At 28.9% G+C, this 26,228-nt stretch overlaps 1 protein-coding gene across 1 annotated transcript in view; it reads left to right on the top strand.

Moving 5' to 3' along the window:
- The window catches only part of LOC142325736 (nephrin-like), a gene marked incomplete at its 5' end in the record, with an annotated part of 400,912 nt that extends 377,578 nt beyond the window's left edge, over positions 1-23,334 (top strand). The window contains 4 exons of the mRNA XM_075367769.1: positions 16,105-16,413; positions 17,259-17,552; positions 19,720-19,886; positions 22,991-23,334. Of these exons, the coding sequence (XP_075223884.1) occupies positions 16,105-16,413; positions 17,259-17,552; positions 19,720-19,886; positions 22,991-23,179 (959 nt within the window). The remainder of the gene's footprint in view (positions 1-16,104; positions 16,414-17,258; positions 17,553-19,719; positions 19,887-22,990) is intronic.
- Between the last annotated feature and the right edge of the window lie 2,894 nt (positions 23,335-26,228).

Here is a 26,228-nt window from a genome sequence, read left to right as displayed (position 1 = left end):
AGACATTCTCAGCATTAAAAAAATGATACTGGCAACAAGCAAATTCAAGAACTGAAATTGGATCTAACAAATGAATATAACATGCTTTAGTGACAGTGGCAACTCTTTCTGCAGTCTTTTTTAAAACATAAATCCTAATAATTAGACAGAAAGACTGTGCACATGCAGTAACTTTGGAACTGCAAACTGGTTTCATATGCAGTGTCACTGTTTTTGTGGGAGACAGTTAACTGAAATTTTGTTTATTAAACAAAACTCAATATATGAACACAAGTTTCTGTTGTGACTTCAGTATTACATGGGTGCTGTAAGGATGATTAAAACCATTACCTAGATATATAAACTTTACAATACATAATTTTTTGATCAAGATACCCTTTCTTTCTTTTTCCTGTTTAGCCTCCGGTAACTACCGTTCAGATGATTCTTCAGAGGATGAATGAGGATGATATGTATGAGTGTAAATGAAGTGTAGTCTTGTACATTCTCAGTTCGACCATTCCTGAGATGTGTGGTTAATTGAAAACCAACCACCAAAGAACACCGGTATCCATGATCTAGTATTCAAATCCGTGTAAAAATAACTGGCTTTACTAGGACTTGAACGCTGTAACTCTCGACTTCCAAATCAGCTGATTTGGGAAGACGCGTTAACCACTAGACCAACCCGGTGGGTTTGGTCAAGATACCCATTAGCTGACTCTTTTCCCATTTCCCATTAGCTGACAATTATGAAGAAAGTTGTCTACAGTTAATTGTATACTTATCATTGGGTAAATAGAATAGTGTTTCCTACATAAAAATATTGTATACATTAAAAACAATTGCAAAACATTGTTTCTTTGTTTTACAATAATTTTGAGCCCTTTATGTTTGTAACTTGAAGGTCACACTTGGTCATCCTGTTATAGTGCACAACAGTGACTGTTGACCTGTGTGAAGTTATGCACTCTGATTGCAGAAAAATTCTATTGAAGTTTCATGTGTTTTGTTAATTTCATTTTTTTTTTATTTTTTAGATTTTAGTTTTTAATTAAATATAGAACAAATTTTAGTTTAATTATCATTAGAGAATAAATAAATATGATATATATAATACGATCAGTCAGAGGATAAGATTTAAGTGACAGTGATTATTTTGATTAAGTGGAAGCTGTGATGAATGATGTAGCAGTTGAGGAACATGATACTGTTGAAGCAGGTAATCATACAAATGATGGAGTTGATGGAAATTTACTCAAGAAACAGCTGTTGATGTGAATAATATAGAGCTAAAAAGGAGAACTCCAAGCTCTGAAATAAGTAGACTTCTTCCACAATGAAAAGGACATTTAGATAAGGAGCGTGATGAATTAAGAGATAATTATTGCACTTTCAAAATTTCATTTCATACAATATTCTGAATAATATTACCAAAGAATCTTAAATGAAATACACATACCAAATGATCTTTTTTTATTTTATAATATAAGAGTTCTATAAATTATTCCTATGAGATGGACTTCTGGGTATGTACCTGTCTTAAGGAATGAGTACATACTGCTTAAAATTCTGTAATAAATCTATGTAATCGTTAATTTTTTTTTATTTATTTGTGTAGGCTATGTATGCGTACTCATATATATGCCTGGGTCGTTAATGCTCGCACTTCTATAACATGATTTTATAGAAAAATAGATTGATAACGTCATTAAATATTCTTATTTGGATTATTTTTAATTTAAATAAAAAGAATACAAGAAATGAAGAACAGATTGTAATAAAAAAAAGGAAAACTTACAAAAATCGTGTTGATAAACAGGAAACTATAAATTTTGAAGAAGAAAAAAGAAGTAAACATCTAATATGCACTTAATAAAAATGTTATCAAACTGTTAAAACTTAACAAAAACCTGTTAGAGCATTCACTGGCTTGTTTTAATGTCAGTATCTAATATAATGTTTTAGGCAACAAACAGTTGCTGTTGTTTCAAACAAGAATGTTTAAGAAAAGTGAAACCAGAGTCTCAAAACTAGCTGATATAACGACAAAAAATGTATGGGAAAATAAAAACTATATATATTTTAATGATATCATCAATATTAAAAATTCTAATGATAAATTATATAAAATTACATCTATTTATTGAAGCTCTTCTTCAAAAATTTTGTAATGTAAAAATGGATGAAAAGCTCTAAGTAAACTAACAAGTTATATCTTTTAAAGGTAAACATTCAGTAAAAGTTTATTTACAAAATAAAAATGTAAAAAAAAATGTGCTGTTAGTATTTCATGATTTGTGATGATAATAGCATTTTTATACAATTTGAATACTGGCAAAGCAGAGCATGATCTCTCTTTGCCTAATTTTGGAATTTTTCAAAACATTCAGCATTTAAAAGTTCTCTATTGAGTGGGATAATATATTTCTGGAAAACAGTTTCACCTTTCTGGAATTCTTCCCGAGTTATCAACTCACCAGCAGCATTTCTAATCACTGACACAATTTTTGTTCTTTTTTTATTAATACTATAAATTTCAGTGATGTTTAAAATTAAGTTATTTATAATCCGTTATATTATTTTTCTGTAATTATTTGATATTTTCACCAGTATGTACATACTGATTCCTATTGGTGTCTGTACGACAATGACAAAATATTTGAAAAGAAAATTAAATGTTATTTATTTTTGAAGCAAGTAGTAGAAATTATCATGTAACAAAATGACAGTATAACAATCTTCTTCCCGGTAATCCTGTTTTTAAGAAGCTGAATTAAGAAGTTCAGTATTACTGAAAGTAAAAAAAGAAGAAAGCATTTGCAAATATACATCCTGAGTTCTTTAAGATTATATAATTGTCTCTAGAAAATCAACCCAAACATTCAATTTTTTAAACTACTGGGTATTAGTTTTAAGCAATAAATAAGAAATATTGGGATCCTATTTCGTACAATTTTTTATAGAAAGAGCATTCATTACTGAAGAAAATATTTAGACAAATAATCGTTTAACTATCATAATATTTTCCCATTCCTTTGAAAAATTGAATCAAGCAATGATTGTCATTGATGTATTCAAATTTATTATATTTCATTTAAATATATGACATATTTCACTCTTACCAACTTATCCAGTAGGCTATTTTGGATTTTGAAAAAAATATCAACTATCGAAAAAATAGCAATATCAAACTTGAAAAGAATATAAATTTTTGATCATTATCTTCAATAGTTTCTATGTTTCATGATAGTTTCTACAACTTGCTCCAAGAATAAATAGCATTTATGTTTTTTACGTCTACATGTCATTGTCGCATAGATGTCAATAGGAAATCAGCAAGTACTGATAACAAATTAAATAATACTGAAAAAAATGAAATAAAGTGCTAAAAAAATAAATCAAAAATAATTAATCATTTTTAAACAGTACTACAGTTTATAGTGTTAGGTTTAACGAAACAGTAATTTTATCATTTTCTAAAAAAAAAAGAAACAAATATTCATTTAAATTGTAACCTTTATTATAAAAATACAGTATGGTTCAAATGAATCTACAATGTTATTTTAAATATCAGCTGTTAAAAGTATGTTGATGATTTAGTTCAAATGATTTAAAGGATTTTAAGAGACCTAATGATTTAATAAAATTAAGCAATAAAGCCGATCACCATGTAGCATCTCAGGATTTCATCCGGAGGTTCTAGGTTTGAATCCTGGTCAGCATGGAATTTTCCATATGCTACAAATTCTCATTTTCATATTCTCACATACAAGTTTTTTTGTGACCTTCTGTGATTAATTAATTCATCAGCAAAAAAATGAAAAAAAACTCATGTTTTTTTTTGTTTTTGTTTTATTATGAATTATTCACCTTATAAGCTTTAGAGCTTGTTCATGGGAATAGGAAATGGAATGTTCATGGAATATGTTACAAAATTCATTTGTAACATATGAAAGATTCCATGTTGATTTGAACTCAGTCAGAGAGATTTTAGGTCAGAGAACTGGTCAAAGAAGCACCCTCAATTTTTGGTAATGGCTAATAACTTGAAAATGGATAGAAATAACAGTGTAAAATTTTTGCAATCGATTTTTTGTTTAATTGACATAAAAATGTCACATGATCAGACTCCCATTTAAAAAATTAAATTGGATCCAGTAATGGTGGAAACAATTATTGCAGCCAAAATTTTAGAATAGGTTGAAATGTATTTATGTCAAAAATATGTATGACATCTATCATCAGAATTCCCTACATTAATTATTATAGGAAAAAATACAGGGGAATTATTATATTCACATTGCATGTATTATTTATTATATGTACAGTATTATATATACTCTTTATTTGTGTGTATTTATGTAATCATGAAATTATAAACAAAAAAAAATTAAAATAACTTCTAAGATTTTTTAACTAATAAATAAACATAGAAAATTATTTTGAAGAAGTAATTTTTTAAATAAGTTTATATTGAATCAGTTGAACATTTTTTAAAAATAAAAATCCGGTTATTAAAAATTTTGGTTTACAAAAAAAAGAAAGAAAACTTCATGTTACAAATAAAATCATAATAAACATAATTTGATTGTTTTGTTGTTTTTTTTATGTTAGGTTAGAAAAAAATGTTTATCTACAGTTGCATCTATTGTGGTGTTCTATTCTTTGTCTGTATCAATTGGCTAGATGCAAATTTAAAAAAAGAAATTGAAAAATTGTTAGAAAAGTATTTAATTTTTTTAAAGCTTTTGTATCATAGTTGTCTCATTTTGTAAAGCATCTTATTTTTCTCATAATCACATAGTCTTCTTTTTCTTTTTTAATTGTACAAATCTACGAAACGCTCTACAACGAAAAAATAAATAGGTTTATTATCCCGTATAAGCCTTTAAGAGGTAAATTCCTTTAGAGTTTCCTTGAAGTAGTAAAAAAACTCTTGAATAAGAAGGTTGTTTCTTAGTTGTATTAAATTTCAATTTCGAACGACTTAAACAAAATATTTATTACCGACATCAACTTTTTCAGTGAATCCATTGGTTGCTTTTCGCAAAACTTTCTTTTTTTTTGTAACCTCTTAATAACCCTAAATTATACAGCATTTTATCGCTGTATTATTTAAATGAGATTTACGTCCTTTCCCATAACTAGTGCAGAATTTTTTTTCTTTTCTTTGCACAACTTCTAGTATGTCGATTTCAGTAAATATTTTGATTTATTAAGTATCGATTATCGTTTTTCGACAGCACATACGAATTCCTCCACGAATGGAGTGCATTGTACCCTCGAAAAACTAGGATCCCATTCGGCGCATTCCTGTTAGACTGAAAAGCCATTAGTGGACGGACTGAAGTGGAATCGTGCCGAGAGAAAGACGCAAATATTTTGCTTATCTCCAAAGGAAAAACCCCAGTAAAAATATCATTCAAACCCCGATCTACAAGGATTGCAATCTCTAGCTCCATCTATCTTAAAAATAGAAATAAATATATAACCGCCATTAAATAATTAAATACCTTTCATTTTTTGTGTTTAGCCCCCGGAACTACCGTAAGGTATTATTTCAGAGGATGAATGAGGATGATATGTATGAATGTAGATGAAATGTAGTTCTGCACAACCTCAGGTAGACCATTCCTGAGATGTGTGGTTAATTGAAACCCAACCATCAAAGAACACCGGTACCCATGATCTAGTACTCAGATCCGCATAAAAGTATCTGTACTAAATAATGAAATACCTGCGCTGTAATTCAAAACACTCAGCAGCAAGGACCGATGTCCAAGCTCTACGATTAGTAGAGGGATAAGTACCCCCCTCGACACACTGTTCTGATACGCCACTGTTCGATACGCAAACGCTGAATGATTGTGGTATTTGAATCCTTTGATGTGCATTACAACAGCATACCGTTTATTCGTATCAATTTGAGGACTAGTTTATATTAGGTGTTTGGTGGAATTAACGATTGATTATTGTGTCGACAAAATCAATCCGTATTGTTGTTTTGAAGCGCCTTAATAAAAAGCTAAGCTTATCAACATTATTAAATATTTATTATGCCTATATATACTCTCATTTAAAATTTAATGTAATTTCTTAATCTCTGGACTTTCTCGAAATGTCGGAACGATAACGCACAAAAAAATCTGTAAGATCATTACCTGGCGCCTATAAGTATGAATCGTGTAGATCTATACTTAGAATATTAAATACTTTGAATTAATGCTTGCGTCTATACTTTTGATTTACAATCTTTAATAATAAGAATAGTCAATAAAATATAACAACATTCACCTTCACCAAACCAGACAACGGGCCGATGTATTTCGAACAGCTCAATACAATAATTCAGCTTAGAAGAAAGGGCCTTATTATGTTACCTTTATTTTTAATAAATTGCAGAACCATTTCAAAAATTTTCCCAACAATTTATTTAGAATACCATTAAAATATTTTCTTTTAGGGTAACAATATTACTCTGTATGTGAATTTGTAAATAATACTAATGAAAAACAAAAAAAAAATACTCGTATACTCGTATTGATTTATCTACATCCAGTTTAACGTGTATATAAATATGTGGTCAAAATAATTTTCAACAGCGCCATTTAAATTGTATATTATTTTGTAGTAATTTTTATATTTAACGTACTTACCGTAACACTACCGTATGTTTTTATATTTCAATAACTAATATCGACTAAACACATCTTTTTTTTTTATATTATAATTTGTTTCTATACAGAGTTATCATAAAAGAATGGTGCGGTTTTCAACATGGTTTAAATTAAAACAGATTACTTACAGTTTATTTTTTTTTATTTTTCAAATTTGTCGTTTCAAACATTTTTTTACATAATTAATCAATTTCAATATGTGCGCCCTTAGTCGCTCGACAAATGTCCAAACGATACTAAACTTCTCTCCAAACATTGGTTAACATTTCTTCGTTAATGGTTGTCATTGCTTCATTAATCCTGTTTTTTAAGTGGTTTAGGTCATGACATTTTTGTGTATAACAACGCTTTTGATGTACGCCCACAAGAAAAAGTCGCAAGGTGTCAGGTCTGGACTCCTTGGAGGCGAAAGTACGGGTCCTTGCCGGCCTATCCATCGATCTCCAAATTTTTTCGTTCAAAACGTCCGTGACAAATGCACTGAAGTGCGGGGGAGCACCATCTTGTTGGAAATGAAGTTGATGAATGTTTTCGAGTTCATCCAGCTGAGGAAAGCAATAATTGGTTAACATGTCAAGATACACAATTCCATTAATTGTTTTTTCAGCAAAGAAAAAAGGCCCTATTACACGATTTTTCATCACACCACACCAAACATTAACTTTAGGCGAATCGCGTTGTTTCTCAATAATTGCGTGTTGGTTTTCAGAGCCCCATATTCGTGAAATGTGTCTGTTAACACATCCATTCACATGGAATGTAGCTTCGTCTGTTAAAATTATATCATCTAGAAATGATTCGTTTTCACTTATTCTGTCCAACATTTCAACAGCGAAATTGTAACGTTTTACACCTTCATCGGGTTTCAATTCCTGCAGTATCTGGATTTTATAAGCGTGTAATTTCAGTTTTTTATGTAAAACTTTGTGAACTGTTGATTTTGGAATACCTAATTCGACGCTTCGACGGGAGATGGACTTCCCAGGACTTCTAATTGCCGGTTGTCTAATTAGTTCAACCATTTCGTCTGGTACACTTGGTCTGCCGGTTGATTTCTGTTTCTTAACTGATCCAGTTTCTTCGAATAGTTTTAATCAACGTGTTATGTTGTTTTTGTGTGGTGGATCTCTCCCGAATTCACGTCGAAACGCACGTTGAACTAAAATTACGGATTTTAATTCAGATATCAATAAAAAACACTTTGCTTTGTCTTTATCCGAGAACATAGTAACTCACTAAACTCACCGCAACAACAATACAACAACTGACATTGTGGTTACAACTGTTGATAAACAGACTTTTGGGTTGGAGGCTTTCAGGGATACCAATAAAACACCTAGAAATTTCCCTACAATCTTCCTATGAATTACTGCAACCGCACCATTCTTTTATGATAATCCTGTATTATAGGTAGACTTGAAATTTTCAGAGTACCTTCGTACATTTAAGTAGGCGTGCACTATGAAAGGAATTTGCGAAATTTTGATTTTATGGGGTTCAAATCGATAAAAAACCATAGTTCGTGTTAACAGCGCTATCTGTTGGACGTAAAAGAAGCAACATACACTATACTAAACAAATATTTTAGGATTCATTGCAACATTTCTGATATGTGTGTCCGCTATAGACTAAAAAACAACTGGACCGATTTACGCGCGAGGTAGAAGGGAGAAATGGAAAAATCGAAAAGGGAAATAGGGAAAAATCGAAGAAAGTAAAAAGGGGAAACCGGGTAAAAGGAAATGGAAAGGGAAAAGAGAAAAGAAAAGAGGAAGTGGAAAGGGAAGTAAGGGAAAGAGAAACGGGAGAAGGAAATGGAAACGGGAGAAAACGGGAAGAAAGAGCAAAGCGAGCCATGACCCTCTGATCGTGACGGGAAGCGCAAGTAACCATAAAGCACGGCCGAAGCCGCGATGGGGATGCTAGATTTGCGATTTTAATAATTTTTTTGTTTATTTTAAATTATTTATATTAAAAAAGCATTGCGAGTAAAGCTACATCTATGTTGTGGGCTAAGTCGCGACTGACTACGCTAGTTTATTTATATGATGATAATTTAAATTATTGTTAGAGAAGCAAATAGAAAATTTTAAAATTTGTGTCGAATTATTTATTATAATTTTTATGAATATTTTCTTCCGGTTTAAATACCGATGTAAAAGTAATTCAAAATACTGTTTTATGTGTTATATGCGTACCATAAAGAGATTTCCTCACTTATTTCATTTTTCATTGACTGCTATGAGGGTTTCCATAGTTATTTTTTTTAAATAATAAAACAAGCTGTATAAAACATTCACGTACTTTTGTTATTAAATATGTTAGGATAGATTCTAAAATTTATACTATTTGTAAATTCCATTTCGAAATTAAATTTGAAATATTAGGAAAATTAAGTTTCCAAAAATCTAATTAAATATTAAACGTCCATTAAATAGGTCTACTTTTAGAAAAACTGAAACGTCTCCTCTTAAATACAATACTCATTTTTAACAGGTTTAAAAATTGCTGGTATATTCATCTAAGGAACTTAGCAGTTGACAGAAAAATGTTAGATTGATCAGATAAGTTACTCGGTATTAGTTTGCAACCAGCAGTATAATTTTTTGGTTCTGGTTTTTTTTTTATATATTATCGCTTTTTGAACAGTGAATTTATACATTTTTTAAATCGTTTAGTTAAAAATGATACGTAGCATACTACTGAAATATTAGGAACTTTGTTATTTTTTTTCAATAAGCATTATCCCTAAAGTACTCTTTCTTTCATTAGCTGTTATTTTCTTAACGTTTACTCATTAAGTTTTAAAGTGAGTTGTCAGTAAATGAAATCAATAGTCATGTTTTCCAATTTTTGTAGAAATTAGTTTATCATATCATTTGTACATACAGATATTTATCGTACCGTTCATTCAACTTATTAAATTGTTTTATTCTGTGTTTTCTTCTGACATTAATTTAACATTTATAATTCAATTATTCTTCTCTTATGTTTTCAATTTTTTATATATATATTTTTATCGGCAATAATATTTCGCTGTCAGGTCGATGTAGTGATATTTACGCTCTAGTCAGAAGGACGTTTGTTTCGTTCTGCCTATTGTGGTTTCGTGAAGTGAATTAATCATTGTAGTCCGTAAAATAAAGTAATTTATGATGGCTACAAAACATGGTTATTGCTTCCTCCGCAATGGTTTCTCGGCCCACAACTCACGAATCCAATATAGTGAGAGCCGCCCGCACCTCCTCACCCGTACTAAAACCAAGCAACCGACATCGTACCGCACCCCAATGCAACCACAACCATACTTTCTCTTATCTCTTTAAATCATTGCTTAATAACCTCAGACTTTTTTCTTCTCTGTCTCTCTCTCTCTCTTCTACCGCTTTCCTATGCTATTCGTCTTTCACCTTTCCTAAATAAGCTTTATCAGTTTGACCCAGTTCGTTTGTTATTGCTAGAGCAATATTTTATTAATTTTTAACGACTGGTAAGCTATTTTCTGCGTTATTTCATCGTCTTGTTATTTTTAATGAAATATATAAATAATGGAGAATTGAATTGAGAAAATAATGATATAAAAATAATATTTCTTTAAAAACAATACTCCATTCGATGATACTCGTATTTGTCATAATTTTCTTTCGGTTTAGTCGTTAAACTTTAATGGTTTGATGATACATTCATTTATTTGCATAAGCATTTTTTTTTAATAAACTCTGAAGTTCTGTAAGAACTTCAGAGTTTATTAGAAACTAAAACGTTTTTAGTTTCTATGGTTTTTATCCCTTAAAATGCCTACGTCCTGTTTAAAGACGTCAAGGCTTCGTGAGTAAAGTGCTGGCGTCCGTATATAAGGTGTCCGCTTTCTATGCTTAGCATGTGAGGTAATTTTATGGTATATCGTAGTTAGTGTTTATATTATAAATATGAAACGTTGCAGAACGTTATTAAGCGATAATACGATAAGAAACATATTAGAAGACGAATATTTGAGTGATAATTTCGTGAGTGATGTTTCTAATATTGAGAGTGGTTCAGGTAGAAATTCTTGTAGTAGTTCAGTTGTAGATAACACAGATAGTTATGTTGACTACACACCTGAGGATAATTTAGCAAGGCCATCTACATCAGGATTAAGTAAAGTAAATTTTCATAATTTTTTGTCTTCAGAGTCGGAAGATGAGAGCAGGCGTAATGATGAAAATCATTTTATTCCCGTGCATAGCCCTATAGACAGGCCCCGACTAGCTAGTCTTTATGAAAAAGAATCGAGACTGAATAGGACATCAGCAGTGAATGGGAAGTTATCCAATAAGATACTTCCAACATAATTTTAGTTTTGTAGAACAGCCTGGTAAAAAACACTACCACCAATGAAAGTCGCCACCAGTTTTATATTTTCATATGTTTTTTTTTACTGTTGCCTTTCTTTTTACTGTTTCTTCAAAAGTAAAATATACTAATAAGTTACTGCCAGTTACCAGTAACTTAATAAGTTGCCAGTTACTGTTTTAAAAATACAAGCATTTATTGCTGTACTGATAAATATGGAAATAAACAAGAAACCAACAATTTATGAAGTACTAATTTACATGGACTAATTCAATCCAAAATATCCCTTAGTTTGGTAGAATGTTTACCCGCAACAGATTTCAAGGAATTCTTCAATTCTTTCGTACTGTAGATACAACAACCCTACTAAAACCAAGCCAACATAATTATGACCTTTGAGCAAGATTTACTCTATTAGTTGAACATACAGGTAGGGTTTTCAAATTTCATTACACTCTCAGACAGAATTTATCATTAGATTAGAGTATGAAAAACATCAAAGCGTTATTTGCAAGTGTGCCAGGAAGGAAGATAAGAAGGAGATAAAAGAAAGCGAGTTATGTTGTTGTAGTAAAGCTTTTGGAGGCTGCTAATATATTGAACAAAGGATTTCATGTGTCCATAGATAATTTTTTACATCTCTGAATCTGATCAAAGTTTTGTATTTTTTTTTTTTGTTTAGCCTCCAGAACATTGTAAGGTATTACTTCAGAGGATGAATGAGTATGATATGTATGAATGTAAATGAAGTGTAGTCTTGTACAGTCTCAGGTCAACCGTTTCTGTAAAGTATGGTTAATTGAAACCCAACTACCAAAGAACACCGATATCTAGTATGAAAATCCATATAAAAATAACTGTCTTTACTAGGATTTGAACCTTAGAACTCTCAACTTCAAAATCAGCTGATTTGCAATGATTTTTTATTCAAAATATAGATTTCTAACACTAAGATCAAATTGTCAGGGTATTCCTGCTGAAATGTTATGAAAGTTTGAGGTAGATGAAAAAAGATATTTGCATAAAGGTAATTGCTTTTAGTGGACTGTAAGCAGAAGAAAAGTAAAAAAAAGCAGGTTTTGGTCTTATTTACTGATGCAGTTGCAACAGATGAGAGAAGGTCAAAAAGAAAGGGTGCAACCAGCAAGCCAAAAATGATTGAAAACTCGAGTGATCTTATTGGTGGAGTAAATGCTTCTGATCAGGTGTTATACCAGTACCTACATGGCAGAAAAACAATGAAATATTGGAAAAAGATAACATTCAACATTTTTGCTCATATGATCCTCAATTCTTTTTATGAACTGAACACAAACAAACCGCTTTCTCACCTTGACTATATCATTTCTTTGATTGAAAGTATGTCAGAACAATGATTAAAACAAAAGGAAGATAACAATGAAAGATGTCAGTCTGGTGGTTGTGATGATACACTAATCCAGATCTGTTATTTGGTAAATTGCCAAACAAGATGGAAAGGGACTGTTGGGTATGCAATGCTGCGAGCACTAAAAATGGAGGGAAAAGAAACAATCAACACTCGTTTGTGAAAAATGCAAAAGACACCTTCATACAAAATGCTTTCCATGTCATAACTAATATCTAATGCAGTCTTAATTATCCTTCTTTGAAATTCACCTTTAATTGGCAGTATGGGTAGTTTACTTTCTTCATAAACTGTCTTTATACAGTGTTTTTCTTCATAAATTGTAACCATTACATTTCATCTTGTTTTATAGTATGTTCTCTATCAAGGTGAAATAAGAAATGTATTTATTTGTTAAAAAAATTATGAATTATTTATTTATGAACAAAAGTGTGATTTGATGACTTGGTTTGTGTGTGTGTGTATGTGTGCAAAATTAATGTGGCTTTTGCGTAATGTTCAGTTTCTTTTGATAAATATTTTTTTGTGTGAAATTTTCTACAATTTCTTGGAAAATTCAGAATTTTTTTTATAGTCAGTAAATTTTCTTATTACTATGTATTTATGTTTTATTATATGGTAAAGTAAGATTTGTTGCGTTATAAAGTAGTTAATTATGAACAGATCCAAAAAAAATTGTTTAAATTGATGAATAAATAATGGAAGTGTGAATTTTTTTGTAAAACTAGAAAATTACCAAAAACATCTTGGTACTTTAGGAAATCACCATTGAAAAAATCTCTGGAATTGTAAATATATATATATATACCTACAATTCCAGATTGAATTGTAGGAATTGTAGGTATATATATATATATATAATATATATATATATACCTACAATTCCAGATATTTATATATTTATATATATATATATTATAAAATATTGTATATTTTAACATATCCCTGACACTAAAAGGGTAATCATAGCACATTCATAAAGAAATTCTCTCCAAGTTTTGTTTAAAACTTTTATATATTTATTACCAATAAACAAATGAGGTAAAATAACATCAAATTATTTTACCACAAACATAAATATGCCATCTTTTGAATTTTACTCCAGACTTCTCAAAATTACTAAAAATACAACTCTAGGACCTAATTTTTTAAAATTTTCAGGTCAAATTTCATATAAAACCACCAAATTTTCCCCCATAATTTGAGTCCCAAGAATTACATTCTGGCTTAATTTTATCAAAGACGCAGACATCAGACCTCTATTTACTTTCAAAATAAATTTTTTCAAGTTCCTACTAAAAGGTGTTATTTTCACTGTTGTTACTCAAGTTCTAAAAAGATACTTGTAAATATATTTAAATAATATTATAAAAACTTCTAGTAGCTATTTCGATAAATAAGGTGGACATTTTTAATTTTTTAAACTTGTTCACTCATTGAATTTGTACATATCTCATTAGTTAGGTAAGTAATTAGATCACTTTAACAATGAGCAGTTAGAAGAGAAACAAAAATAATTTAAACAAGGAGAAATAAAATAGCAAAATAATAATAATAACTCAGAAAGTCCATAGAAAGTCTGACAGAAAAATAACTTAATATTTAAAAACAAAGAATCATTTTAGAAAGATAGAATATTTAATTACACACAAAAACCAGAATTATTTTGATATTTTTATGAAATATTGACTAAACAAATATTTTAAACAAGAAAAAAGAATAGATTCCAGAAATTATAATTTCATCACCTGCACTGTGTAGCCTTACCAGGGTATCACCACAGTTCAAATTATTTCATTTCATATGCAATAAAAGGACTGGGGAGATTACTCTGTTGATTACTTTTTAAATAATAATAATTATTATTTTAAAAATTGAAAAACCTTGAAATCCTTCTGCAACGTCATTTAACATGTACATATGCATCTTCTCAAATAATTTTCATTAACATCTTCTGAATTGTTATTTATTTTGCAGTTATTTTGTATATTTTTGATATCTTCCCATATTTTATTTAATATTATCTTATATATTTTTTTTTTTTATAATTGAAATTATTAATATGAAATTTAGCCACTATTTTTATTATATAAACTAAATATTTTATAATGCAGCTCTGATCAAAGTTTTACTTTTTCTCCCTTGATCCATCCAGACTTGGGCAATTTTTTTGTTTATTTGTGCAATGGCATACATATCCCATTATCCTGATGTGATCTGTAAAATATGTTAATCAGAATAAATGATTTATATATTTATTTAAGTAAATATTAATTAAATTTTAACAGCAAAAAAATACAAGTAGGGTTGTGACAGGTCATTTAGCATTTCAACTCAACTACTTCTTATAGTAATTGGGTCATCATTTCTAAACCATTACTTTGAGAAGAAAAAAAGAGAAATATAGTTTGTTTTTTATTTATATTATACTGGCCATTGTTGTCAATCTTATCCATTAAGATTAATAATGCCTGTTACTGGTATTATAAAACCTAATTTAGTAGCTTTGTTTGACAAGAAACATCTACATATGGGTTTGAAAAATCATAGTCAGATAAAAAGTTCAAGCTTTATGCCAGTTATTTTTTTTAATCTGACAGACCTAAATATACTAGCAATTTTACAATTTTTTTTCTACTATTCAACTTCACACAGGCTGAAGGCACAATTCGACCTTTATCGAATATTATTATGAATAGACTTTAGTCCATCCTCAGACTGATAATCCTGATACACTAATACACTTGACAACAAATGTGCACTTGTAAATTTTTCAGTACCGAATATTTGATTTTGTATTATAGCAAACCGCAACAAGATAGTTCACAGCCACAGGTAGTTCTGCTATATCACAGTGTTATAAATAATGCGCATTCATTTTGACATTTGTAATGAAAAGAACTTATCTTTTACATGAATTTAACTGAATTAGATTTTTAGCAATTTATTTTGTCACTATTAGTCTGCAGATATCCAAAAACAAGGACCATTTTCATGCAATCTGATTTTTTTAAATTTACATAATATTTTTATCGCCTTTAAGTTAAAACAAATTTTATGTGAAAGTACAGTTTTTTTTATTTCTCCCAAAAAACAGTACCAGAATGGCTTTCCCAGCACCAGCACACCCCTGTTTCACACACAATTAATAAAGTACATTGCTAACAAGTGTACATAGGGCCGTTGTCAGATCAGTTGTGGTAACAGCTGACTGACAATGACAGATAATGAATTTTACTTATTCACTGTCACCTTGTGGTCAGTATTATGCTCAGTATTCTACTTTAATTTCACTTAATAGCAGGAAATATATCCTTCAGTTGATTCAACTCCTCTACAAGATGAGCAAATTTTATTTGCTCATCATCAAATTAAATTTACAAATCTTGTAAATTTAATTTCTGAAGAGTTGTTAAAGGATAAGTAATTACAGGTAATAAAGTTATCTTAAGATTCCTGATACAGAAAACAATTAAGCAACAAAAATCTTACTACATAGGTAAAAAAGCAATAGTAAAAAATAGAATTCATTTTAAATCATATCATAAAATGAAAATGACCATTAAAGAAAAAAGTACTTTTAGCAAATAACACCTCTTCAAAATATCATTGAATGGCATTTTTTTTATTTTTATGTTATCAACTTTTATACATATAGAATAATGCTATCTTTACTTTTGATAATTCAGTGCATAGTGTTAATTGTTATTACTTTTTTAACAGGTCGACCAGATCAGGTCCATAACTGCACTGTAGCAAACACATCAATGACATCATTTTCATTAAGATGTGCTGAAGGATTTAATGGAGGTTTACCTCAAAGTTTTTTAATGGAAGTTAGAGAAGCTGAGAGTCAAGTACTTTTGGCAAATATGAGTTCAGTAGTACCTCGTTTCACAGTGGCAGGTCTTGATCCTGGAAACCATTATCAAGCATGTGTATATTCTATAAATGGTAAAGGAAGGAGTGAGCCTGTACCAGTTAGCGCTGTTACGCTGAGATTACCAGAAAAACAACTTACTAGTGAAAGAGGTAGTCTTTATTTCATACTGTTTATTCTAAATTAATTTTATTTTGAAAATAAAATTTTAATTTCAAATAATAACCATATTGCAGCATTTTTTATACTTTATGATTATTTCTACTATAATATTTTTAACAAAAAAAAATTATTTTTATTTAATCATAATCATAATTTGGTTTATATTTTTTTGCAAATATTACAAGATTTTGCAATCAAAGCTTGCAAAAATTTTGATGTTCAAGGAGATTGGCAGTAAAAATTACCAAATGATTATTCTTTTAGATGTGCCAAATCAAATTTAAAATATGAAATAAAAGAAGTATTTTATTTGCATGATTAAAACTATACTATTTTCATTGCATTGCTGATAACTACCTAATATAAGTAAAAAAATATCTGTTATTATAAATTAAATTTGGTCTGTTTTGAGTAAATTTTCATTTGACTTATTGTTAAGCAGTAAAAAATCTTAACTCATTTTAAACAGCATGATTGACATCATATAACTTGTTGCCATTATTCCACTAATGAAGAAAGTTAGCTACAAGGTCCTTTGAAAAAAACAATTATCGTATTATTTGAAAATGATTATAATTCAAAAGAATTTATAAGATTAGTAATAAAAAAATATACATCTAAAATGGTTGAAAATAAGTTCTGAACCATGTTATACATTTTTTAAACTTACATATGTTGAAAAATAAACTCACCAACCAAAATTTACTAAAACAAATTTGTATTCGTAATTTGTACAAAATAAATTCCATTATTACAAGAATGATTTATATTTGAGGAAACCTTAATAAATTATTTGATTTTAAAAACATTCAAGTTTAACCTTTTCCTGTTACAGAGAGGCCTCGAAATGGATTCAGATTTACCCCTATAATGAGTGTTGTAATTGGTGTTGTGTCTGCTATGTTTTTGGTGGCATGTGTTGTTGCTACTGTTCTAAGACTTCAATGTTCAAGAAATGAAGGTCGTAGAAAAAGAAATAAGTTAGAAGCACGTGCAAGAAGTACTAGTGGGAGCCTTTCAGGTGCAGATAAATCATCATCTAGTCCTATAAACAAACTTGATCCAGGTGGAGATAGTGGAGGTGATAGTGACGAAAAAAATCCAGATATTATTCCTCAGCCTGTAGGAGGTAAATATCTACTCCAACTTTATATATTTCCTCTACTACACATATTTTCACCTTGAAGTAACAAGAAACAGTAAGGGGAGAAAGATTTAGAATTTAGGGGAAAGATTCTGCAAGTTTTCAGCAGGATTTTTATATTTAAGTAGAAACATATGTTAGCTTGATAATGCAAGCTGAAAATTTTCTTCTCACTCTCTTCTATTACTCTCTTTTACTCTCTTCTATTTATATCTGCAAAAACACCCATTTCATTGTTTTGCCTCTCAGAAATTAAAAATGTATTTTATTTTCCAGAGAATCATCAGACAAAATATTTGTGTAAAATAAATGTGTATAAAAATTTATTTATGTATAAATGTGTATAAAAATTAGTGTATGTAAATAGTGTACTTGTGTCAGACTCTTGACACAAGTTCCTATAATAGCTAACTTAGTTATGGTGGCTTAGTCATATTTTTATATATGATTCAATAAACAAGCATAATGTTGAAAAGATATTTACCAGATTAGTACAAATAAGTAAGAATCCTTGCACCAGACAAACAAACAAGACAAACTAGAAAATTTTTTCTGGTCTTCAATTTATTCTAACCAGTTACCTATGAAATTCTATCAGATATCAGTTACTTATCCACTTAAAAAATAATCTTACTATTTGGTGTTTACCTGCATACATTTTCTTTTTTCTTGTTTTTTTTTTAATTTCAGGGGCATCGACTACTGTGTTCATTAGCCCCTTTCCACACCAAAAAAGAAAAAATGAAGAATTACTTTGCCCTCCCTGTTAAGAACACAAGTGACATAGTCAGTAGTCTAATCTTGTCATAACAGATCATCCAGAAATAGGCTGTCATTTTATTTATATATAAATAGTAAAAACCACAATGAAACTTAAAATGACAAGGGTGTAAAGGGGCCTTGCCACTTAAAAAAACTGAAACAAGAACAAGTTAGAAATATGTAAACTACTTCACCAATTCTATCCAAATGTTGTCAAAATATGACTCAGGACCATCAATCCCATACAGTCCCAGGCTGTCCGAGTTGGTTGCAGTTGTGCTTCTCGATTTTGCTGCTTGCAGCAGGGACAGAAGGCACGATCGTGTTTTGCTGATGCTGAGTGGAGTACAGACAGGGAGTGGCCATTCCTTTTCCCTGTTGTGGAGGTGGATTTAGTTTGAGCTGCTGTGAGCTTGCTCTGCCGAAGTCTTGCACCACCCAGCATGTGTTAGTCACTTCAGTCCTTGGCAGGGATTGTCCCATGGGTGAGGGTACTGGATAATAATATTATCTAATACTGATACCCAATAATAATAATAATAATATTATTTATACATATTACTATTATATATATATATTATTATTTTATTATTATTATTATTATACAACAAAAAAATGTAAAAAGCATACATAATATATATGCAATTATATTATTATTAAATTCACCATTAAAAATTAGTTATAATTTTTTTGAGGTGTGTGTTCAGATATGTGTTGATGTAATTGACCTACATCAAAAGACGATTTAACACATATTTTTATCGTTTATATTTTTGGATTGATTATGAAGACCTTACTACATTAAATAGTCTTATTTAATAAATAAATAAGAATAGAATTAGAAACTTGTGTCATGAATATGTGATTTAAAATAAGATTTAATAATTAATAACAAAACTTAATCACAGAAAGTCCCACATTATTTTCAATCTTAACTAAATTATATTAACACACTTTTTGTAAAGTAATAGATAAAATATCTTGAAAGAAAGGAAAATTATCCTGTGGTAAATTATCTAGATCAGAAATGGCTTCTGAAACATCATGAAAAATATATAATTTTTTTAGAACTTTTAAAAATCTGTATCTTTCCAAGTCACAGAATTGAGACAAAGGGATGCCTTATTCATAAAATTAGTATAAATATTTTGTAGCTGTATTGCAGTTGTACATGCATAAATAGATTTCTCCATCACATTACTCTCCTTTCATTAAGAAAATAACGAAAGAAATAATAATGTAATTTTACTCATAAAATTATATTTGGATAAATATAAGTGATAAAGAACTACAAAAAATCTTTTGTTTTTTTCAAGAAAATAGTGATGTTATTCTTTTATAAAAACTAAACTTCTTTATCTTCTCATATTAACATTTTTTTTAAAAACAGAAGCTGAAGATCACACCGAGTTCCTTCATAAGCGACAACATGTTTCTACAATAGAAACCCGAAGTTCTCCTCTCCTGCAACATGGTTACCCTGGACCAGGGTATTGCACTCTACGAAATGGTGGATTACCTCTTCAAGAACTGACCAACCTCCCAACAAAACCTCAGGTTCTGAAAATTTTTAAATTGAATTAAGAAGTTGTTTTTTTTTTTTTTTATTATTTGAATTGCAGGATATATGAGTTAATTATTTAATATTACTATAAATTAAGTAACTCATATTACATTTATTGAAGATTTTTATCGGAAAGAAATGAGTAAATGAATAAAAACAAATAAATGGAAAATACGTTCTTTATTTTATCCATAACTTCAAGTAATTAAATTGTTAATACAATTATAGAAAAAATTAAAGAATATTAGAGGAAGGAACCTTTCTTTGTCCAACAATTGTATCCTATTTCACAAAAAGCTCATGTAATTTTTCAACATTTAGAAAAGAAAATCATGGTATTTATTCCAAATAATCTTTGTGCATCAGCAGAAATTAGACCGACTGGTTACAATATCCTCTGTATAGTAACTGGAGAAATGTTCACCTTAGGTATTACAAACCAGCTGAATGACCATATTGTTTGCACATTTAGTTTAGCTATGTACATATTCTAACCAAGGTTTATTATAACCCTAGATTTAGAATAGAAGAACGAGCAGATTATCTTAGCCTAAAATTGTTTTGTGTGCACCTATCAATCCAAGATATTAAAAAGATAAACATAAAGATATTAAAAACATAAATCTAGGTACAATCTGATAATTTCTATAACGATTCCTGTGTGAATGGCTTTTGTGTTAGTGTATAATAGATTGTTTTAAACTATCCATAGAAACAGTAGCAGGAAATATATTTCAGATTTTCAGATAAAGAATTTTGTTGTTTTAAGGTTTATATAGCTTTATCTCTTTACAAGTGAAATGTGATGATAATAACACTTATCAAATACCTTCAGATAATCAGGTGGCAAATTTTACTTAAACTGATATCATACTTCATTAGTTTCAAAATTCTACATGTCTTTTAGTCTCAACAGAGTGAAACTCAAATGACTTCCTGGGCAATCTGGGTTTTAAGAAAATAGAAGCTGACTTCTGGTCAAAAAGGATGATAAAATTCCAATTATAGAAACCAAGCCAGTGTGCAGAGTTTGCATGACACTGTTGATACGATAGTAAAGTAATATGTATTAGAGACATAGAAGTTATTAATCAGTTGAGAACACAGACTTCAAATATAGTTTATTATTAAAGAATTGAGTAAATATCCTTTTTCAGTTTCTTTTTAGACTGTTTTAAAACAGTGACCAATTTCTTAAATGGACAGTTTGTTCAGTAATCAATTAACAACCTCACTGGTTATTAAAGAAAATCCAAGATTCAAATTACACCATCAATGCATTGTGATTAATAGACATTTACACTTGCTCTTGGAATGTGAAATGCTCTAAAACCAAAAAAATTAATATTTGGCATTTCCTCTCTTTTGAATATATGGATTTTGATTTTATAAAACAGGTTGTGCATCTTATTAAAGACTAGAATTTGGCTAATAGATCAGAAAGATTAGGACTACACAAAAAGCCTTAGGCTGAAGTGCATAGTCTTGACATGCTCCTTTTTCTAATTTAAATCTACAGTAAGGGTAAATTTTGGTTAAAATATACTTACATAGCTAAACTACATGTGATTTTGCAAGCAGCATAGATATTTACTTGATCTATAATGCACAAAGCAAGCTTTCCGTCCAAGATTAGTTTTATTTAAATCTTAACAACCATTGTCTGAATATTTTTTATCTGAATATTTTTTTTCTTAGGATACAACAGGACTCAATAGAAATTATAAAAAAAAACGTTATTTTTATAATAATGTATAAGTGTGAATGCTTAGTATATGCATGCATAATTCATTTACTATACTAATATGGCTGTGTATATGAATTAATGTGAAGGGCATTTTAGAGATAAAAATCAATTATTCTTCAAAAAGAGGTGGTAAAAAATAAATTATTGTGATTATATCCACATATTAAAAGCAAAAAAGATAGGTAGCATTGTCTATTGATGTTAAAACTTTATTGTTTACTGTTTTGAAGATATAACAGTAAAGAATAAAACAAACCCATCATGAAATAAAAAATGTATTTTTTTCTTTTTGTTCACCTTTTTTTTCTTAGAAATATCATACCAGAATCTTTATTACTTCAATGTAAAGAAAATTTCAGTATTTTTGTAATGTTCGAGTAAAAAGAGAATAGCTTTTGGAGAATGTATAAGTTTCACAGAGAAAATTAGTTTTAGAAAATGCTTTACCATTAACTTTTTATGGATATGAATAATATCCACATAAAGTTAGAAAGTAATTTTTGTTGAATTTTTTGGCTATTGCTGTTCATATCTCCTTGAATAATTAAATAATTTAAAACTATCCTCACCGTGATATTTTCTAATCTTTTTTAAGTTCCAAACTGGTTTCAAACTAGTTTCCATGCAAGATGATGTTTTTTGGTCAAGTAATTATATCCAAAAAAAACTAACAATTGAATTTTGTCATTCCAATTTCCTTCAATAGCCCGAAAATTCTGTCCCAATCACAACTGATACAAATAGGCCACAGAAAGGTAGATCAGATATTTGGTGATAAATGCAGTTTCCCTTGCTAAACTGTGGTCACAGTGTTTAGGAAAATTTGTCTAATTTGCTTCTTTGTTTTTATCAAATATCATTAAGTGATACATAATTACATAACTCTATTATAAAAAAAGATTAAAATTAAAAAAATACAAGTCAAAGATCTGGAATAATTTTAAGGAAGCTTGCTTTTATTTATTTATTATTCTTTTTAATGATGAATTAATTCATTAATTCACCTCAGAAATGTTTGAAGCATGTATTTGAGAATATGGGAAATGAAATTTTGTACTACATGAAAAATTCCTTGCCTGACTTGAGATTCAAATCCAGGATCCTTGAACAATAGGAGAAGTAAGTTAGTTGTTGCTGTTATTTATAAGTAAATTTTAAAGTTTTAACCTTTTTAATAAACAGTCTTTATTATTATCATTTGATAATAATAATAATACATCATGAAATTGCTCATAATAAAAAGGTTTAATATATGACAGTAATATAGCATGTGTTTTTGTTTTCTTATTCTTCTGAGAATGCAGTTTCCTAAACTAACAAGTTTTACATTTTTGTTTTATTTTTTAATAGGTATCAATGGAAGCCTACAATGCAGGAGCATGTACTTTACCTAGAGGAGCAAGTACTGCCAGTCAGCACTGGCCCGGATACGTTAGACCTCTTTATCATCCTAATCGACCACCACCAGCAGCACTGCCAGAAGATGCACCCACTCCTGAGACACCTCTTATGGTTGTCAAAAGAGAAAGTACTGTCTGACTAATGACGAAGTTGTAATTTTTACAACTATTCTGTGTTTTAAAATTCTTATCAAAGAGAATATAGACTCATAAATTTTGTAGTACATTTTGTTATATAAAGTGGGAGGAAGATGCTACGTGTAAAAACATTTATAAAATATAGAGATAGAACATAGTGTTATGTCTATCAGTGATGTGTAAGTGACAATTTTTGGATAAAAAAAAACGATTTGTTTGTAAAAAACTTTATCAAAATCTGGCTGTGACATAATAAATTTAATTAGTTTGTATTATAAAATATTATTAAGCTGAATTATACTTTAGTGGTTTATTTGCTTTATTATGTACTTAATTTGTAATACTTTTTTTTATTTTAGCCAATTTATTTGTAAAATAGAATAAGCTGCTTAAAATACTTTAAGATACATTACAGAATAATATTTTTATCAATTTTATTTTTATGAAATAATGCAAGTTCTAACCACAACAAAGAATTTTTGTAAAATTTGTTTTAAGTCAGTTTTTGTTTGTAAGTCAGTTTCTACATGCTATGAATTTGATTTTTTTTTAGTTCATTATTAGAAGACCATTTCCATTAATGAATCACTTTTTTGGTTAAATAAATTTATGTTATTATATTTTTATAATGTAAATTTGTATATTTTTTTTTTTTTATTTGATAACAGTTTAAAAATATAATCAATTTCCAATAACAGTAATCATAAATAGACAGATTGTGACAGTACATGGGAAAAATATCAAAATGATAATAGGGTAAAATTTAGGAAGATGATAACATTTTATATTCTTCTTGGCAGTTACACAGTACATTCATTTCTTGTACATTGTTTCTACTTATTTGATAACCTGAAAGTTATATTGTTAGAAAACTGACAATGGAAAAATTTGAATTTGCCATTTGTTAATTCATTTGACCTATCCTCCTGAGAATAAATTTTTGAAATTTTATAGCATTTTTTAAACTCTGCAGCTGAGAAACTCTACACCAACTCTGCAGGTGACAAACCTGTATGTATCATACACGTTTAGCAATATATGATACATCCTATTTATCAAAATATTTATATACATATATGTATATATTACATAAACACATATTTACATTGTCCTTATTGCTACACAACTCTGCTATTTTGTGCTGCAAATCTATACTAAACAATATTTTTTTTTTTTTTTTAATCTCAAAGAAGATTTATCTTTGAAAACTAGTGAAATATTCTATTTGCAATTTTTATTTTGTTTATTTAAATTTTTAAGAAGTGATTTTTTGAATAGAGACCTTGCTGCTGTATTTAAGATCTATTTTCAGAACTGTTGAATATGAACATAGTAGCCAAATAGAAAGGATTATATTCCCATTCCAGTACCCAGCACATTTGTCTTATTCTGCAAGTTTAAATAAAGAAAAGTAATAAATTAACTTCCAAAGAGGGCAACTGAAGTACTCTAAATAGATTAATCAGGTATTGAAGGTTCATTTATTAATATTAGTAATAAATCAAAAATGAATAATATATTGAAAAGCAAATTTAAATCTTTCTCTTTTCTAACATTTTTACCAAAATCATCCAATGGTTCATCAACCCTGAAATAAATATATACTTTATTCTGATCTTAAATAATTATGTATTGTATAGACATCAACCAGTGTAGTATATTATTCCAAAAATAACATAAAGGAACAGCTCTAGAATTTTTTTTTTGAAAAGATTTTTTAGGAAAACTTCTTTTTGTTACTGTGAGTTTAATAGTATTTTAAAAAGGAAAATTTGTGGGAAATAATGAAAATTACACATAAGATAACTCTGTTTTTCATTTGCCTTTTCCTGATCATATAACTTCAACTTACTGTTATGTCCCTTTTCAACAGCATCCCATTTCAATGGGATAAAAACTGATAGTTTTGTCATTTTAATTAAAATTACAGAAATACTTACAAATAATGTTGATAAAACATGTGATCAGCGTAAAATTTACAATATTTTAAAAAATGGCCACCATTTTGGCCTTTGGAAATTTTTTCAAATACTTCAGTGACTAGTGTTTGAAGACTATAATTCTTAAATACACTTTTTATTTATTTTTTTTAAATAGTCTCATAACAGATAGCACTATTGAAATTACAATACTGTGAATACAAGCAAAGTACAGAGAGGGGATACTCAGTAATTTTACTTAATTCTTCCTACTGGATTTCTTTGAAACAATTGAAAGTTACAACAGACTGCAGAAAAGAACAAATTTCAATATGATATAAATTTTTTTCTATTGAGAAGTTCATAAGATATAAATATACAAAGGCAAGATTTTGCATTAATGATACACTTCTTAGTGTAAAATATCAAACTAAAGACTGACTCAGAAGTCAGACTACACTGAGATTGTCTCCATAATCTTTAATCACTTTCTTTTTCTTCATCCAGGAAGTGTGAATCTCTATACTAGGTTTCTCTAACTATTTTAAAAATTTGAAGATGGTTAAGAGATAATTTTAAGAATATAACTTACTGTAAACTTAAAACATATTTTTTAATATTAATGTAAAACTTAACCTATCTTGAAGTGATTTCTTCTTAATTAATATTCCACAAGAATGAGCTCCAAAACTATGGAAACTGAAGTGTGGGAAACACTGAAGTGTGGTGAGAGAAGCTCTCACCACCAAAAACAGTATTTACAATAAATAATTACTGATATTCGATTCAAAAAGCATTATTAAATTCATTCAGAATAGTATTTATTATATTTGTCTGTAAATAAAAATTAAAAACACAATAACCTTTCTGAAAGTTATGAACTTGGTTAGCACAGTACAAATGCTGTCATGCATACTCTTTAAATAAACCACATTGCTTTTAAGTATATAGAGGTTGAATACCAATCCAACTCCTTTGCTGTAAGTCTGCTTATAATGTAAAGCTTACTAATAAAAATTGAAAGAACAAATCAAAGATTTTAGTAGGCTTGCCATCTCTAGTTTATTACAACCCGAAGTTTTTTTTTAAATATTATAAAATCAATTTAGCATTACTGCTTGATTTCATAAT

The sequence above is a fragment of the Lycorma delicatula genome, chromosome 5 (assembly GCF_047948215.1).
Source record: "Lycorma delicatula isolate Av1 chromosome 5, ASM4794821v1, whole genome shotgun sequence".
Taxonomy (NCBI): domain Eukaryota; kingdom Metazoa; phylum Arthropoda; class Insecta; order Hemiptera; family Fulgoridae; genus Lycorma; species Lycorma delicatula.
Note: the sequence above shows the minus strand (reverse complement) of the source record. Positions and strands in the feature narration are given on the sequence as shown.